The sequence below is a fragment of the Acromyrmex echinatior genome, chromosome 4 (genome assembly GCF_024713525.1).
Source record: "Acromyrmex echinatior isolate Ae372 chromosome 4, ASM2471352v2, whole genome shotgun sequence".
NCBI lineage: Eukaryota > Metazoa > Arthropoda > Insecta > Hymenoptera > Formicidae > Acromyrmex > Acromyrmex echinatior.
Genome location: NC_141855.1, coordinates 10,084,516 through 10,103,250, shown reverse-complemented (window position 1 = coordinate 10,103,250; position 18,735 = coordinate 10,084,516). Strand labels below are relative to the sequence as shown.

At 34.0% G+C, this 18,735-nt stretch overlaps 2 protein-coding genes across 9 annotated transcripts in view; both read right to left on the bottom strand.

The window, feature by feature from the left end:
- Window positions 1-974: 974 nt before the first annotated feature.
- On the bottom strand, window positions 975-10,548 carry LOC105152370 (uncharacterized). The gene is made up of 4 exons (XM_011066610.2): window positions 9,809-10,548; window positions 7,734-7,880; window positions 6,010-6,219; window positions 975-5,933 (listed from the first exon to the last, which is right to left on the bottom strand). The coding sequence occupies exons 1-4, from the start codon at window positions 9,983-9,985 to the stop codon at window positions 2,559-2,561; spliced, it is 3,909 nt and encodes a 1,302-aa protein (XP_011064912.2). The 5' UTR covers window positions 9,986-10,548; the 3' UTR covers window positions 975-2,558.
- Window positions 10,549-12,249: 1,701 nt separating this feature from the next.
- LOC105152371 (RAS oncogene family member Rab26) overlaps window positions 12,250-18,735 on the bottom strand; it is a 178,312-nt gene continuing 171,826 nt past the window's right edge. For 6 of the 8 annotated variants that reach the window (XM_087406073.1, XM_011066615.2, XM_087406072.1 and 3 more), the window contains 4 exons: window positions 18,226-18,334; window positions 15,443-15,553; window positions 14,679-14,820; window positions 12,250-14,369 (listed from right to left, as the gene is read on the bottom strand). In XM_087406073.1, the coding sequence (XP_087262199.1) occupies window positions 14,252-14,369; window positions 14,679-14,820; window positions 15,443-15,553; window positions 18,226-18,334 (480 nt within the window). In that variant the 3' untranslated portion in view covers window positions 12,250-14,251. Of the gene's footprint in view, window positions 14,370-14,678; window positions 14,821-15,442; window positions 15,554-18,225; window positions 18,335-18,533; window positions 18,645-18,735 lie in introns of all 8 variants that reach the window. The other 2 variants (XM_011066616.2, XM_087406074.1) reach the window with 1 other exon arrangement.

Genomic DNA, 18,735 nt, shown 5'->3' with positions numbered 1-18,735 from the left:
ATAATATATATAATATACATATACTTAGTGAGAGACGGAAGTTTTCCATCCCGTTATAATAAAAAAAAGATATATAGCAAAGAAATATAAACAAATAAATAAATATATATATATATATTGATAAACCCGGAAAATGGAAAAAATAAAAAGTACGACATATAAATATATATATATCTATATACATGTGTATAATAGTCTATAATTTTTCATATTGTTGTACGGATTTTTAAGTTTATATTAAAATGTTTTGTGCATTCATAAAAAAAAAGGAAGTACCAAATATTCGTGTGATGAATTCTTTGCCTGTCTGCCTTAATCCCCTCCTATTTCCATAAGCTTGTATCATCGCCAAATATATCGTTGATGTTATACAATGTTACCTTTATTATCATTCGCTCATAAATAATCGGTCCCGAGACAAGTTACAAGTTTGAAAAATTGTTAGTATTATAGATATTTATACATGGTTTCGCGGGACGCTAAATAACTTAATGCTTGTCAATTAAAAGATTCGATTCGATTATTGAAATTGTCATCTCAAAATACACAAAACAAGAACTTAATTTCAATTTTAATTAAAGCAAAATAAATCATATATGATTTTTTTTTTCTTTAAAGTTTACAATCTCTTTTATTATATATGTAAAAATTGCGAATCAACGAAAAACAGAAGGTCAAAGTTCACACAGAAAAACTTTTCTTCAAGAAATTAAGGCTTGACTCGTTTTTTATATATTTATATAAGATGATTTAATTACAACATTGTAACACATGATTCACTTCTACTTTTAAAAAAATTTCATAAAATTCTATTTTATCGAAGCCACTTTTTCAACTGCAACATTTTTTTTATTAATACTGAGTTTTAATTTAAAATAGAATTAATTTATCATAATCTCATAATTAAAGAAGGAAATATAATTGAAAATTTATCTATCTAATGATCTTAAAAATTCAATAATAAGAATCAATAATTCTTTTCTTTTCTTTTATTGCTAATAATTCATACATTAGAAATACAAATACGCAGGATTAGTGATAAAATTAATCTAACACATTGCTAATGCAACCAGCGAGGAAGATGAAAAAAACAAGAGGAATGGTATATGCATAAACTGGCAAGATAAGCGAAAACAATCAAAACTGTAAAAAGGACGTTCTTAATAAATACTGTTACATAAGTAAGATATTCACGATTTTTATTTGCACACCATATATAATAATAGTTATAATTATTACCCAATGTATATATCTATAGTATAGTAGATAAAGAAATTTATAATTGTTGCAGCATTCCCGAGGTAATTATCATTATCGCAACAATCAGGCAAAGGTGCTACCAGAAAAATCTACCAGAATACAATTAATACTCGTATAATTATTTCATTTTTTTTTTTGAAAAAATTCAAAAACATATACACACATTAAAATCGGAAAGTACTAACATGATGCACATAAACAAACATATTAAAAGTTTAATCTTATTGAAAAATTGGTCATGTAGATGCCTGACTGCAGCAATCATGACAACTTATCGTAACTACATCAAGAGGCTGCCACATTTCATAAACTCATCGTACATATAGTTTATTCTATCGCTTTGATATTTACACAGCTCATTGGTCGCAGTTATACAATCGCTATATTAAACAGGTAATTATTCGTGATAAATCGTTACCTGTGGAAATAACCGTGAAATAAAAGCTTTATCAACATGACAATATATATATAGGACAACTCATTTTAATTGCACACCGCAAATATTTTAATCGTTTCTCTCTCTCTCTCTCTCTCTCTCTCTCTCCCTCTCTCTCTCTTTCATATTAGAAAAAAAAATTTCTTTTTTCTAAAATAAACAACTAAGATATTTGAAATGTACATTAAAATGATACACTTCCTGTATCTGAAGATAAGATAATGTAATTTGTTTTCTTATTTTATTTAATCTTACGAAATTATAACTCAACAGTACTTGCATGACTTTACGTGTTAATCATAACTATTCAGAATGTATCGTAAAGATTGGAATCGTAAAACAATATCATTGGATTAAGAAAATCAGAATATTATGCGTCAGACTCAAGAGCTCGGACCGAAATCATCATGGATTAAAATTTCAACTTGGTTACGATTGTAGTCAGAGGCAAGCTTTCAATTTTGATATCGGTTCCAGTTCTTTTAATGACAACGATGACCATTACAAGTATAATTTAATATTATATTATATAATATTATATAATACATTATAATATAATAAATTACATAATATTATATATTATATAAATATTCGGTATATAATTACTGAAATCAAAAAGAATCAAAATCCAAATGGATCCAGTAATCGTTACGAGTTAAAAGAACTGGAATGAGTTAAAAGGTCAACTTCAGACAGATTATATCCGAACCAAAATTTTTCGATCCAAGTCAGAATCGATGCTATCTCAGGAATATACCACTCAACATGTAGAGACAATCATGATTTAGGAATTATCTTTCGATTTTTGTGATTACAATTAAAAAATCTTCCTTCCTAGCACAATGGCCAGATTTTAACAATTTTAATCATTATTTTCGTGGAACTTAATATAGTGTATCTTCAGAGCCCTGTTATTAGGATATTTAACATCGCATCGCGGACAAGTAGCTCCGATCGCGTCCTTTACTACGTAAGTGCTCAGAGTGACTTCCCTATGGAACGTCTTGCTATCGGCCTGATACACTGCGTTGTGCACATTGGTGATATGGCGTATGATAGAATCCTTATTGAAAACATGACACTGCTTGCACAATTTACAGCTGTACATCACGTTATTGTAGGCCACTTCATAAGTTCCCTCCTTTGGACGTTCGGGTGTCGAAAGCGACAATCTCTCATTACTCGCTGCTATTGATGCGTTGCTGGATTCGGACGTTTTCTTGTGTTTAATTGTAAAATGTTGTCGCAGATTTGATAGACCGGGGAATTTCTTGAAGCAGATATTGCATGAAAATTTGCCATCCTGAGTCGACATCGGTATACACTCGGGTATTCTTGATCGTTTGTGAACCATTTGCTTATGCTTGTACAGCACGCTCATGTTAGGGAACATTTTCTTGCAAACATGGCACATGACCGGTTTCCTTCTCTCGCCAGCGAAGTCCATGGCGAAAGGCGACAATTTAGTCTGCGAATTATCATTTTCAATGTCTGGTTTCATGCGCTTTGTTCTTGGTTCATCAAATGACGATAATTGACTGCTGTTGCATAACTGTTGCTGCGCACGTTGTTGATTCAGCGGATCACTGTGGAAAGTGAGTTTATGCCGTTGCAAAGATTGATTGCTTGAAAAAACTTTGCGACAGAAGTTGCACAGGAATTGTGTAGCCATCGGTTTTCTAGCCAAAGATTGGAATTTAATTGATGCTACAGCGGTAGCTTTGTGAAGTCTCTTGTGCTTCCATAGAGTCTTCTTCGATCTGTAAGATCTGCCGCATATTTCGCAGAAGAACGTTTTTTGTATGTCACTGAGAATAGGATTAGCCTTGTGCCATTGCATATGACATGCTAGGGTTCCCTTATCGGGGAAAATGTTCGTGCAGAGTTCGCATTGAAGTTCATCATTAGAGAAACTCTTCTCTGGTTTGTTGCGAGCGCAGTGGACGTCCCACAAATGAGTTCTTAGTTCTACGACATCATTGAATTTGTCATTGCATACTTGACATTGGTAATTCCCTGATGTCTTTGTTAGTGATTGAAGTGGTGGATTAGGGAAAGATTTTCGTGCTCTCGCCGGCCGTTCTGAATTCTCAACAGATTCAACACTACTTGATTCCTTTTGCGCGTCATTAGATGTATTTTGATCTCCAAGTATAAATCGAGTGCTCAAACGTGAATTGGCGCGATTGTGCCAGCCCCTATGTATTTTCAAAGACGCTTCCTCAACAAAGACTTTGCCGCAGATATCGCAGGCATAACTGGTTTGTGATTTGTGAGCAGTACGGAAGTGATAAGTGAAATTCGAATGGAAGACAAAACTCTTGGGACATTGCGGACACTGCAGCATTGTGTTCTTAGAATTATGCTTGATCTCCATATGAGTATCGTACAAATCTTTACGCATAAACATTCGCGAGCAATCGACACAATCATAGATCTTAGTGTTTCGGTGAGCAATTTTAGCGTGTCGTCGAAGATTAGCATAACTGGATAGTACCTTACCACATTCGCCACATTCATGATTTTGACCAGGATCCGAGATGCTACTGATGTTCACCAAATCTTTCTCAATCCTCACATCTTCATCCAAGCTGCCGAATTCTACACAAGACACATTGGCGTCCCTTTCATGCGCGTCTTCGATACCATGATCCTTCATATGGATCTCCAAGGAGCCGGCGCTGCTGAATAAGCTACGGCAAATGGCGCACGAATATATCTTCATTTTGAGATGAAGAGTCCGATGCTCGTTCAGTTCAACCTTCGTGGAGAACTTCTCGGGACAGAGAGGACAAGGATACTGCTGATTTGATATTCGTGAACTAACTCTTGATTTGACATTTGTTTCGTAAGCATTACGTTCCTTCAATGGTGTTTGAACTGTATTCTGCGAGGTACTGTCATACTGCTCTTGTTGGTTATCTTGCATTGTCGTGCGATGGGTTTCGTAATGAGTTACAAAATCGCTGGGTGATCGGAATTTGGAAAAACACTCAGAACAAGTAAAATCTTTTTTCTTATGATCGGCTGTAATATGATAATGGAACTTCTTAAACACAAGAAACGTCATGTAACAATGCACGCATTTGTACAATATTCTGTTGTCTGGGTCCAATCGCGCACATACCTCTCTGTGCTTGAGCATATTGGGCCGATATCGATAGATCATGCCGCATAGATCGCAGGCATGATTATGCTTTGGATCACCATTCTTATAAGGTCCGTTCTTATGCAGAGTGCTGTTTTTCGAGGATGGCAACGGTGCCATCGGCTTCAGTTTAGGCGGGGCTCGCGTTGACGATGACATCATCTCCTCGTACTGCTTATCAGAATGCTTCGACAAATGACTGAGTAACTCCTTTCTACCTTGCATTGAACGCAAACACATGTTACATGTAAAATATCGCTCGCTACCGTGTTTCGGTACAACTAGGGCAATCTTCATGGCGCATTCGAAGGAAGCTCCGCAATGCAACTGATACATTGATCGATCTGGAAATTCTGTCAAACAAGCAATACATGTGTATGGTCTTAGATCCGGCATATGTTGACGTATATGAGAAAGAGTGCTGCGTCGATCATTAAATGTCTGCTCGCAAGAGTAGCAAGAAAAAGTTTTCAGTTGACTAATAATGTCCTGTTGAACTTGCGTCAGCGGCGAGTCCTTCTCCATACTGATCAATTCATCTTCTAGATCCTCTATCATCTCCTCGTCGTCGTTCCGCATCTCTGAATTTCCAATGCCATTTTCCTTACTGTGAAACCTCTTCATATGTTTCATGTACGAGTATTTAGAATGCAAAAATATCTGGCAGTGCGTGCACTTCTGCTTAAAAACACGCGTTCCTCTGAAGTGAGTATGAGGACCGCGTCTGAATTTCTTCTTAGGCGATGCGCCAGCCGCATTAGACTTTTGCGTGGAATCAGCCTCCATGATAGTGTCCTCTGTCTCATCGACTGCCATGGCATTCAATTCACTGCTATTTGATTCTATTTCTATGGTACCATCGGTATCGTCTTCATCTTGCGGCTCGCTTTTAATCGAACACAGAACTATAGAATCCTGCTGATCCGCTTGATTTTTTTCCTTATCAGTTTCCTTTTCCATTGCAGACGAGATTGATTCGGGGTCTTTGTTAGTATCATTCGCAATATCATTAACATCGCTGTTATCTACTACATCTTGCACTTTTTCATTATTAGCTTCAGTGTTTTCCACTGATTGAACTGGTGGATGCTGAAAAACAGATATATTTATATAAAAAAATATTTTTTATTATAATCAATTTTTCCAAATAAAAAATTATACTTACTGATTTTTTCAAGTTAGTGGGGGTCTTCTCAATAATTTCTACATCATTGATGATCTTCTCGACAACTTCTACATTATTGGTAGTCTTCTCGATTACTTCTACATTATTGGCTGTCTCCTTCATAACTTCTATATTATTGACAGTCTCCTCGATAATTTCTACACTATTTTCGTAATCTATATCCATTGGTTCATTTTTGATCCTAATAACCTATAGAAATTAAGAAAACGTGAGGACAATGATGAATTCGATTGGAAGCGAATGATACTAGTGCGCACTAGTGCATATTAAAGCCATTGTACACTAATTTAATTTGATTATAAAAATGAAATACAAATATTTTTAATTATGAAATACACATTTTACCTAATAGTACAATAAAATGTATTGAGTATTTCACGATTTAATTAATTTCTGTGTTTGTTTCATATCTTCACATTATTTTGTGTGCAATGGCTTTATAATATGCACCAGTCCAATCAAATTCAATATAAGTGTATGTGTGGATGTGTATATGTGTGTGTTTTGAGAATTATTTTCAGTATCAAATTATATGATCAAAATTGATGCTGGACAGTAAAAAGTGCTTAAAAATGATGTAGCATTATGCATATGCCATTCAATTGTTTGATCTGACTGATCTGACGCTGGATGTTGAAATCCATCCAAAAGAAAATTAATTTAATTGAAATACTTCATATCATGTAAGGAAGAACTCTAGTTGATTCTTTTATGATTATGCGTCATGCTTTATGCAAAAAAAACTGTACTTTCACCCTTAATATTTGAGCCTCGTATTGCATTTGTATGATAAATTTTTCAAACTTGTTGATTAGCTGCAGGATAAAGAAATTTTTTAGTTTTTAAAAATCTTCTAACTTATAGCCAATCAATACGCTCAAAAAAATCGTATAGATGAAATATTTGTCTGTTAATTAGTTGCAGGACAAAGAGATTCTTAGATTAATTTGTCCTGTAGCTAATCAACAGACTTGAAAAATTTATCAAATAAGTGCAATTCAGATGTTAAAAATCAGAGTACAAATTTTTGCATAAAACACAATACATAATGCATAAAAGAAAAAAATTCTCATTTCATGAAAAGATTTGATTTATTTTCTTATGCTTTGTGTATTATGCAAAAGTCTATGCTAATGATGAGAATTGATAATTTTTTTTCCGATTCTCAAAGGTCGATTATTCTGGGAATACAATTATTAACCGATTTCTGAGACTCCTGATTACTGAATCGATTTTTTCTCCCCTTTTTTAGAGAATCAATTCTCTTTTATAGCAGATAACTAATTGGCCATTTTAGTGACAATCCTATATTATCTGATATTACAGGATTATTAAGTTACATGATCGATACCCTTATGCTTTTTGTATTGATCCTGAAAAATCGATTCGGTAGAAAAGGGAACGATTCTTCAGTATTGGTTCTTTCATATTTGTTCATTTACTGGTCTATAGATCTGTTCTTTTCAACTAAAGTTCTTACACAGTTCATCTTTCTTCTTTTTCTCTTCACATCAGAGAGAAAAAGAGAAAAGATGAACCGTGCAAGAAATTCAGCTAAAGAATAAGCTTTATGCTTTCGCTCTAAGCATCAAAATTGAGATCACTCTGACGCTATTTTCAGCGTCTCATGAGGAGGCATCTTAATAATATAGTAAAAATGACTTAAACTATTGTATTCTAATAAATTTTAAAATACAACATACTGTAGGATTCGACTGCAATTGATTTGCCAGCCATTCTTGTAATTTGTCCTGGGAACGCAAACACGATTCCTTGTAGGTATACCATCGATTAACGCTTTTCACACAATTTGTGCATATCCACGTGGACAGCTTATCGGTTGTCGAAATCTAAAATATTGAGCATATTCATGATCAAATAAAAATCTCGACAAAAATTTCAAATTACAAGTAAAAAAATTGTAAATAAAGCTAAACTTATTTTATTCTACAATTTTCTTGTTTTGTGTTCTTGGAATTTGGAAATTTGTACTTGTACTTCACTTCAAATGCACAAAATATAAAATTTAAAAAAGTAAATGTTTGAAGCCTTAGGTGAAATATATTTTTTATAATAATTTTCTAATAATTAGAAAGCTGATGCATATCTATGTCTATTCTTCAACAAAAATATTTAAACAATAAGAATCTTATTGGATCGTTCATGTATAAAAATGTATACCTATATTTAATTTAAATTTTGAATTAGATAATTTCCTGATTTTATACAATTTATATTTAAAATATTTACTAATACTATTTGAAGATATTTCGTCTATCTATAAAATATCAATTAAAAGCATCAGTCTAATAATCAGCCAAAAATAGCTAATATTAGCCAACATTACTAAAAAATTTTGATGATGTTAGCACATGAAACCAATTACAAAAAAATAAAACAATTTGATTTATAATGGATGCGTTCAACAGAGAAAGCAGTTTCGCAACTGTAAAATTCTTCATTGTAGTTGATTTATATATTTAAATCCATAAGGAAATCCATAAGGAAAAGTAAGAATCAATCATATTGAAGAATTTTACAATATTTGCAAAGTTATTTTCTTTGCTAAACGCAACCATTGGTTTTATGCAGCAAAATGACCATATTATTTTGCAGTGTTAGGTCAATAACTTTAAAATGAATAAGTGGATCTAAATAAATTATGCATAAATATTTATTAACATTAACCTTCAAACTATACACTAGTGTGAATTCGCACCATGAAAATTTTCAATTTGCTGACAGTCGCACATAAACAGTTGCCGCAGCTTATCCCCACTACGTTAAATATGCTTTTTCATTAAATTTGAGTGATACCATTGGATTTATGAGAAAATTATATCTCAGAAAAGAGGTGGTTTTAAAAAAAATTCTGTTTTAATCCTCAAAAGAGACTTGCAATTAAAAATGTCAAACTCAAATTCGAACCTGTGTACCATTAATAGGTACTCAAAGGAAGTGTACGGTTTGAAGGTTAATAAATATATAAAATTTAATTTAATTCTCTTAATATTACTTCCTCATCAAATTATGATTTTTACCTAAGAGAAAAACATTAAATCGCTTTTAAACTAATAAGAGAATTGCATTCAAATTTTATATAAATACTCAGACGTAAAAATAGAACAATCCGTACAATTTTTGTTAAATTTCTAATATTTTGAAAACAGGTATTAAAATAAATTCATGGCAAATTAAAATCCTTATAACTTTGGATTGCTTCAGTGAATGTATTCCGAATTTTGTCATAAGTCTCCGAACATATGAAAAACAATCTGTAACATTTTTGTTAAATTCCTAATATTTTAAAAATCAGTACTAAACATTCTTATAATACAGTGCTCATTCTGAAATCGTTTCTATCAACTGATATTGTTTAACAACCCTCTTATATGTCCTCTAACATGTCACTCCTTTCAAATTTTAAACACTTAAATAAGCGACGTATACAAGAGAGTACTTAAAATGTTTTATTCATTTATTCACAATGAGATAGACGCTATCATTACGCTTCATCGCAAAAGAAGGTAGGAGATTAAAAGAGATGAGACATGAGTGATATGCGATTGGGAGGAGTCATGCAACCCGATTGCGTGATTCTCGACTCTGAATCGACACTTATGTAGACATAACCTCAAAACGCGACAAAGCCTCGCGAAGTGGTATACTTCGGCGAGGCTTTGTCGCACTCGGTTGCAGAATGATCGAAACTTCCGCTCGAGGAGTCAAGTCCCATTGATTCCTATTGAAAAAGAATGCGAGTCGCACAGATACGCACTTGGATCGACAGGCAGGCCTGAATCTTCACGACCAGCGACACGCTGAACGACTCCTCTTCCTCCTGCGTTCCAAACACCGAAGCTCTAGATCCATCCGTGGAAAGGCACAGTCTGCAGACATTCTTCACATTCTCGATCGCCTCCTCGTTTTCAATCTCCACCACGTTCTCGTCCATCGTAGACTACGCTAACACGGCGCGGGACGACACCACAATTAGGACGCCGTCGCCGACGCCGACGCCACGTACCCGTCTTTCAAAGATTCCCAGGTTATGGACACGTTGTGTTTGCGGCGTATGCCGTATGCGCTAACGGAATATTAGAATTAGAAATGGCTTCGGACGCCGGATCGGAACTGGACTAACTGGAGAGGGCAGAGGCAACCGTTTCCGTGCGTCTAACTTGCCGGTGATGCGCCAAGATGGCGTGATCGGACGCTTGGCGAATCTTGCGAGAGATGAACCTCAGAGATGTTCGATCAGATCCAGGGGCCTTAGGCTAATATTTATCATTTATTGTATAACGAAAAATATGTTCATCGTATGTAGTTGAGGATGAAAAAGTTGTTGAATTTCTAGAAATCCTCTATCTTGTACCCAGTCAATACACTCGAAAATTTTGTGATATGATAAATAAAATATTGGATATTACTTTTTTGTCGCACAACGAATTTTTCATTAATTATAAGAAGCACTATGAGCAACAATGGCTGCGTTCAGCAGAGAAAGCAGCTTTGCAACTGTTGTAAAAGTTTTCAATACGATTGGTTACTTGCTTTTGGTTCCTTAGATCTAAACGTATAAGCCAATCATATTGAAGAATTTTACACAGTTTCAAAGCTGCTTTCTCTGCTGAACGCAGCCATTGGAACACGAGTCTGTCGAGACCAGTCGAGATTGGTCACATGATCAATGATATATATTACGCATGCGTATGCTGTTCCGATCGGAGGGATTTTTCCTTGATTTCTCATCCATAAGGTCTGTTCTTTTTAGCTAAGGTTCTTGCACGGTTCTTTTTTCTTCCTTTCCTTCATGTTGGAGAGAAAAAGAGAAAAGATGAACCGTGCAAGCTCAGCTAAAAAGAACAGACCTATAGATTCGCAAAATAGATCTAGCATAGCACGATGGTGGAAGTGAATCTGACAAAACAGTAAGAGTAAGTGAGAGCAAAATAACAGTGAAGAATCTCTATTATTCTCCATTACTGTCAATATACGCGTGTAAGAGAAGAATAGAAGTTCACCGATGTTTTGTATCTCTCATCGTTCTGTCGGCTTCATTCTATCATAAGAGAATCTTGCATCTATTTTATAAATCTATGTTCCCAACATATATATACTTTCTTTCTCTTTCTTTCCGATCCGATCTGCTTTGATCGTAACACACGCAGATATTCATATGCATTTACACTCATATACACACACACTAAATGACCACACAATCACATTGAGAAAAAAAAAGGAAACGAGATGCACTCTAAAAATACTAAGAGAAAATAAAAACAACTTCGACCAAACTCCAATTATAACTTAATCGCCTATTAAGATAATCCAAATTTAATCGAGGTCATCTAAGAATTGTACACATGCGTGTTTAATGGAATAGATGGAGCAGGATAGCGGAAATTAAAGCTTATTTTTTATTTATATATTTATATAATTAAGGCTCAATTGCATCGATGTTACTTTAATTTTAAGCGAGGCTTAAAATTCTCTCCTTTTCTCTCTATCGGTTTTAAAAAAGAAAGAGATTTTTAAGCTTCGCTTAGCCAATATATAGTCAATAGTCAAAATAACATTGATGCAATCGGTTCTAAATATATTAGGTGTTGGAATTAATTCGTAGCGTTTTTAATGAAAGAATGTTATTTATTTCACATGAGCATTAAAAAATACATTAATGAAAGTACTTTTAAAACTTATAAATACTTTGTAAAACGCTACGAATTAATTCCAACACCTAATATTATAAATGTAATATATAATTAAATTCACGAATCTCGTATAGATCTTCCAGTTCAGATTGCTTTATTTTTACCTCTTGCATATCATTTCTTTACTTTCCCCTAGACATGAATACTTGGAGTATAATTACTTAATGTGATTTGAACTGAGATAAAAAAATACAAAAACTGCTAAAACTGTAATAAATTTACTTTACTAATAATTCATGGAAGTTTTTTGCAATCCGTTATCTATCTTCCAAGAAATTGCAGAAAGATATCATTCGTATTTTGTTTTTATTAAAAATAATCGCTTGAGGAAATGTCTTTGTATTTTTTAATCAAACACAAAATATTTCTGTTTTCCGCATAGTAGATAAACAAATTCGACGATTCTGTTTTTATTCAAGTATATCGAAAAAAAATTAATTCATGAAGATTCTTCATGAAGATTGTGATGACCGGGAGACAGATGGGAATATTAAAAAGGTATATATTATATGTTTGGTCGATTTTTATTTCATATATTCCTTCTGATATATATTTGATACACGAAATTGTCATTTGTACACTGCAGGTAAAACAGATTGCACGTCATATACATCAGGATGTATAACATACGTGATATAATCTTTCAATCTAAACCGACTCTAAATTCCCGGATTTCCGTTTACTATAAAATTATCATCCGCACGTCTTTGGTACTTTCCGTTAATTCTATCGCAAAATAGAGGCTTAGAAAAATCAAGAGTCATTAAACGGTTCTTCGCAATAACATCGGTAGAGCTTTATTAAACAGTATTAAGCTTATTGACTCTTCAATAGACAGCGGTCCTCAACTTTGCTTAGAACTCTGACATCATAACAATCGATAAATTTCCTGATTCCTTTGTTGTCGCGGATAACTATTTTCTTTTCGACCAATTAGCATTAATATTTCTCTCTAATATTACATAAATATCAGTTTGTCGATTATAAAACATGCTCATAAGCTTGATAGCGATCACAAAATGTACTTCACATATTTCTATAGACTATCTAAATCGCCAACAGTCTCGCGGTTTGTCACAAGTCGATTCAAGGGCAAACGATATCTGGTGAAATAATAATATTGGCATAAACACCGACTATTCTAAAAAAAGATTTCATGGTTCAATGCTGACGATTGGACTCGTTAAAAATGACCGCTTCCCTCTTCTTGTTTATCTTACTTTCGTCTTTCAGAACTAGCAACTATCAGAGTGGTATTCGTATAGAAGTCTGTAACGTATTCTCATCGGCTACAAAGAAAAAAAAAACGAAAGAAAAGAGGAGGACATAATCATAGGAAAACTTGAGCGTATTCGTGCGCCACTCCGTTCGACGATGGCTGCGAATCGTTTTCTCAACGTTCTTCCTACGAGATGTCACTTTTCTCTCTCTCTCTCTCTCTCTCTCTCTCTCTCTCTCTCTCTCTCTCTCTCTCTCTCTCTCTCTCTCTCTCTCTCTCTCTCTCTCTCTCTCTCTCTCTCTCTCTCTCTCTCTCTCTCTCTCTCTCTCTCTCTCTCTCTTTCTCTCTCTCTTCTCTATCTCTTTCGACACGCGCTACTTCGCAACTACTTGGTACGTTGACTAAACTTGCATTGACATTTTGTTCACTCACGCAGGCACCGCGAAAGAAACAACCGCGCTGGACTATAACTCGTAATAAGCACATTGTATGCAAATCGAAGATTATTCGCGCTCCTTTGTTGCGAACAGCGAACGCTAATGGAGCACAACGTAACGAACGATTACGGAATCGGTGTACGACAATCGACATTACAACTTATGCTCAACAATCGTTTAATGATCGCTTTGAGCGCTTAATGAGATATATATATATATATATATATATATATATATATATATATATATATATGTGCATATATACACGGATGTAGCGTACATGAAATTAGAACCATCAAGCTAAAGCCTTATCTACGGGAGTATCCTGCGTGTGAAACTCTTTCTATCCTCTTAGAACTATTCACATTAATATACAACGTGTGCGAGTAATCATTGACACATGTTTGCTTACGTTTAACGAGAACTCCGTGTTCTCTCTGACGCTATGCTAAAAAAAAAAAATTCAACTCTCTGACCTTGATTCTTTTAAGAGCGTAAACGATTTCGTACTCGAGCCTTTGGTATCACATATGCGGTTTACGTTAAACATTCATGACTTTTTGTTGAACGAAATAATGCCTCGTGTTTCCCGAAAATCTTGACCACTGGATGCACACTATGGTTTCGATTCATCCGATGAACTTGAAACGCTTCGCCTACGTTGTGGTTTATTCGCAAAGTTACTCTATGAATCGAGTATAAAATTTATATCTCGAATGTTACACCGATGTTCTCTTTTACGCGGAAATCAAATGAATGCCTGGCAATGGCAATTTCGCGCCGTATCTCCTCGCGACCAACGCGGTTCCAGTTCGCGTGTTCTCTTAATTAACGTAAAAAAGAAAAGCAGTTCAAGTTGTCAGGCAGCTGGAGTTGAAGCAGGAGCTTCGTTGCGACTGCTGACGCACGTAGTCCTGAACGTTGAATTTCGTCTCATCAGGGTTGTCGCTTTTTCTAGCCTTCAGCTCCCTGAAAACAAGCGATATATCGTTTAGTTCCATCGATTTTATCCAGCTCTAATCCTCCTTTTATAAATACATAAAACATTTTCTAATCTCAAATAACTTTTATTTTAACTCGTCCATTTTTTATTTGTTTGTTATCTAAAAACTTCAAATTTCAAAGATACATGGAAAAATTGAAGTTTAAAAAAAAAACGTTGACGTGAAATTGATTAAAAATCAGTGCAGTTTCAAGCATTGTTTGTTCAAGCATTGTTTATTCAAGCATTGTTCGTTCACGCTATATGTAGATTCGTCGATTTTGTCGAGACCGTACCGAGCAACGGCGAGAAACGCCAATTCGACATTGAGGCCAGTCTTGGCAGACGTTTCCATGAACGGCACTTTGTACTCCTGCGCTAATCGCTCGCCGTCTTCCCGCTTAACGGCACGCTCCGTCCCACAATCGGACTTGTTACCTGCGATTTAATACAGCGAAAAGATAAATTACCACAAAATATCCAATTTTTCCACGATAAAGCTAACAGCGTTCTCAGTCGCGTTGCGATCTCGACTGCCCATGAGCAATTAAGGTCAATTCACGTGAGCCAGAAATCTACATGAGATATATTCGGAAAATTGGATTTGGAATTGAAAACTGAAAATTATACGTAAAGCTGCGAATGGTCGATAATATTCATATTCTTTTTGTACTTTAACGAATGCATTTTCTGGCCGAACGTGAGCTCATAAAGATCTTAATTGCTTTCCGAAGCAGTCCAAATTGCATTAAGCGGAAACGCTACTTAATTGAATTCGATCCTTCCAGAAACCTGAATTGTTTATATATATATATATATATAGGGTTGTAATTTTTTTATTTAAATTAAATTCGATAACTGGATGTATATATCAGCTTGGAACAAGTTGACCGATAAAATTAAATCTGGATCATTTATCGCTCTCCTGAGTTCTTATCTCCGCGCGCTAAACCATTACTGCGGTCCTTATTTCTGGCGTTTAGCCTCTCGGCGATCGACCATTCCAAGTGGGCAGATCTATCGTATCATCACGGGAACCATAAATATAAACGCAACTTACCCAGCAGCATGATGACGACATCCTCGTTCGCGTGTTCCCGGATTTCGCTTAGCCAAGCCCTGATGTTGTCATAACTCGTCTTATTCGTCACGTCGTACAGCAGCAAAAGCGCTGGAACAGCGCAGTCTTGTGAATTGCCTTTTTTTTTTATCGACTACCTAATCGACTTCACGTCATGCAACGGTCAGAAACTTTTTACGAGTAAAAAGTATGTAAATGCATTCATTTACATCTTATACATGTGAAAATATATTAAACGGTAATCGAATTCACAATGCAAAAGTACAAAAAATTATAATCTGTATTAGATGCACGATTTTCTCTCATTTTTGAACATTATCCTGAAACAAATCTTATTACACAGTACAACACACGTTCTCTTTTATGAAAAAAATCAAAGAGATTCTGAAAGTAGATGTAAAAAAAAATATCCGTATTTCGGCGTTTTATCAGATTAAGTCGTTAACTAACATTTTTTATGCAATTATTTATCGTATTTGCTTCATATTGGCTTTTTACAATTGTTTTAAATTATATAATAATTTTTAAAAATAAATAATTGATGTTACATGTGAAATTATGCAACGAGTCCGAATACAAAAAAAAACAACTGAGAATTATTTTTTTTTCATATTTTCAAATTTTTTCATTGCATAATTTCATATGCAAAAACGTCAATTATTTATTTAAAAAAATTATTATATAATTTAACAATTGTAAAAAGCCAATATGGAGCAAATATGATAAATAGCTACATAAAAAACGTTAACGACTTGATCTAGTAAAAAGCCGAGACATGGGTATTTTTTTTTACATCTACTTTCAGAATCTCTTTGATTTTTTCATGAGAGAAAAAAATCGTACTGTGTCAACATTATGTTTAAATCTTTGGATATATTGATTATTTTTTTGAATTATTTTATATTTAACTATTTTATATTAAACTACTATAGTTAGTATAGTTTAAAACGTTTTACGAATTACAAAATCGACTGATTTTCGAACTTTGGACGTTTCGATTCCGCGTGATTTCAATGGTTTAATCTTCTAAATGAGTGTCTAATTATTGTCGAATTCACTCAACTGGAATGATTGCTTTCGAAGTTGAGATGCGACGCAGCGTTATTATCGCACTTCAGAACTCAGACGGATAAACAATGAAATTTTCCCTTTCTCCGTTACCTATATAAGTAATCTGGCACCTGGCCAAAACTGGCGGAGTAACAAAATCGAGAACAGGCTAGGATTCGGGTTAGCAAGTTACGAATAGTTCATGCATTGTAAAGTTGAGTTCGTCGTGAGTGATAGTGGTAACGTCCCAAATTGATTATCCTAAGCCCGAAAACGGATCGGATCGTCGTCTCGGTTCGAGTGTGAACAACAAAGTCGGGACGAGCAATTAAGATTTCCCCGGAGACGCACCAATGTAACGCTTTTGTTCTACGCCATACATTGGAAAGTTCATTGTTATATGCACAAGATGTCTCAAATTCCCAATCCCAAAACCAATTTTGTATAGATAAATTTTTGAAAAACAGAAAAGAATATATTTAAAAAACTCGAATTCTAAAGCACGAAATTATATCCATTAATTTTTACACTTTTCGTATACAATCTTAACGTTTTTAAACACCCGAAAATTAATTCCAAAATTAATTCCGGAAATTAATAAACATTAATTAATTACACATAAAATTAAATAACAATAATTCAAATTGTTGAAAGTTTATTTAAAATTAGAAAAAAAAGATCATATAGATCAAATCATTTTCTTATTATGGAAAAATCGATTTTAAATCAATGGATTTGCAAATTAAGAAAAGTTTAGAATCTAAAACTCCTTGCATAATGGGCAATCAATAATAATAATCGGATAAAATTTCATATTTCGTAATTGTAAGAGAAAAGCTCCCCTATTAAACCAAGCGCGCATTAAACATCCGACGCTCCAAAGCGTCATATCTCTCGCCAAGAGAGATGTTTCTCATTAATTTCCGCTGTGTAAAACGAGGAGCTAGTAAAACATATGCACAGCTTCGAGATCGGTGGCATTTACAACGCGATAATTAAATTGTTACGAGACATTGCAAAACACGTCGAAAATCTTTGTCAACGATATCGTATTTATCAATGACGCAAAGCTGTGATAAACATGTTTCTAATTAAGAATATCATCGCGTCAATTTTATTTCAATCTGGTAAACTAATCTGAAGATATATGTATATATATGTATGTGCATACACGCTCATTTATAATAATGACACAATTCAGAAAACAAAGGTTTCCTGAAAATGAATGTTTGAAATCATTAAAATCTTGGAATATTAATTTTAATATATAATTTTGGTGCAATAACTAAATGTAGAGGAATAAAAGTATTATATATTCTTTTAAAATATCTTTTTTCCTTTTTTTTCTATATTTTCATACTTTTTTTGTAACGAATTAAAAAATGTCAATTTTTAAGTTATTTATTGTAACAAATGAACAATATATATATATAGATGTATTTATAAACAATATATGTATATCTACATACATATTAACATACATATCTACAAACAATCAAATATTTTTAGCATAATTCGTGATGCTTGCACAATCATTTAATTAGCAATCATTTTTTAAAATTGAAAATATTTGTATTTAATTTATTTACTTATTATTTTAATTAATTCTTTTAAATGTTACTAATTTCAATTTCGATCTATTAACTTGTACTGCGAATATCGTTCCAATCTTTATTGAAAACAGAATTGTTACGTAAAAGAAAAGAGTTTACCATGTGCGTCTCGGTAATAAGCATGCGTCACGCTTCGGAACCTTTCCTGGCCGGCTGTGTCCCATATCTGCAGCTTGATCGGCGTGTCGTCGACGGTGACAACTTTGTTCTGCAAAGGCAGGAAAGATACTTCTTTGAATTTCTGTAGTCCTACGAGGACTAAGCTTTAATAAATCACGAAGATATCGTCGTCCAATGTGAGCAACATACATTTCGTTGTACAAAGAATCATTAATCAAAAGTTCATCAGCATTCTTTGTTAATCGTGTACAAGGTAAATGTAAAATGGAATATCTCTAAAGTCTCACCCTAAAATCAATGCCGACGGTCGTTATATAGTTTCCTGACAGGAAGCGACCGTCACGGAAACGTGTCAGAAGACAGGTTTTTCCAACGCCGCTGTCACCGAGTAACATCACCTGCATTGAGCAACGATTATTCAGGTAATCGTTTCATTCTTATTCCATTTTTACTCGCTCATCCGTCCGCGTAACACTGATCTCAAATTTT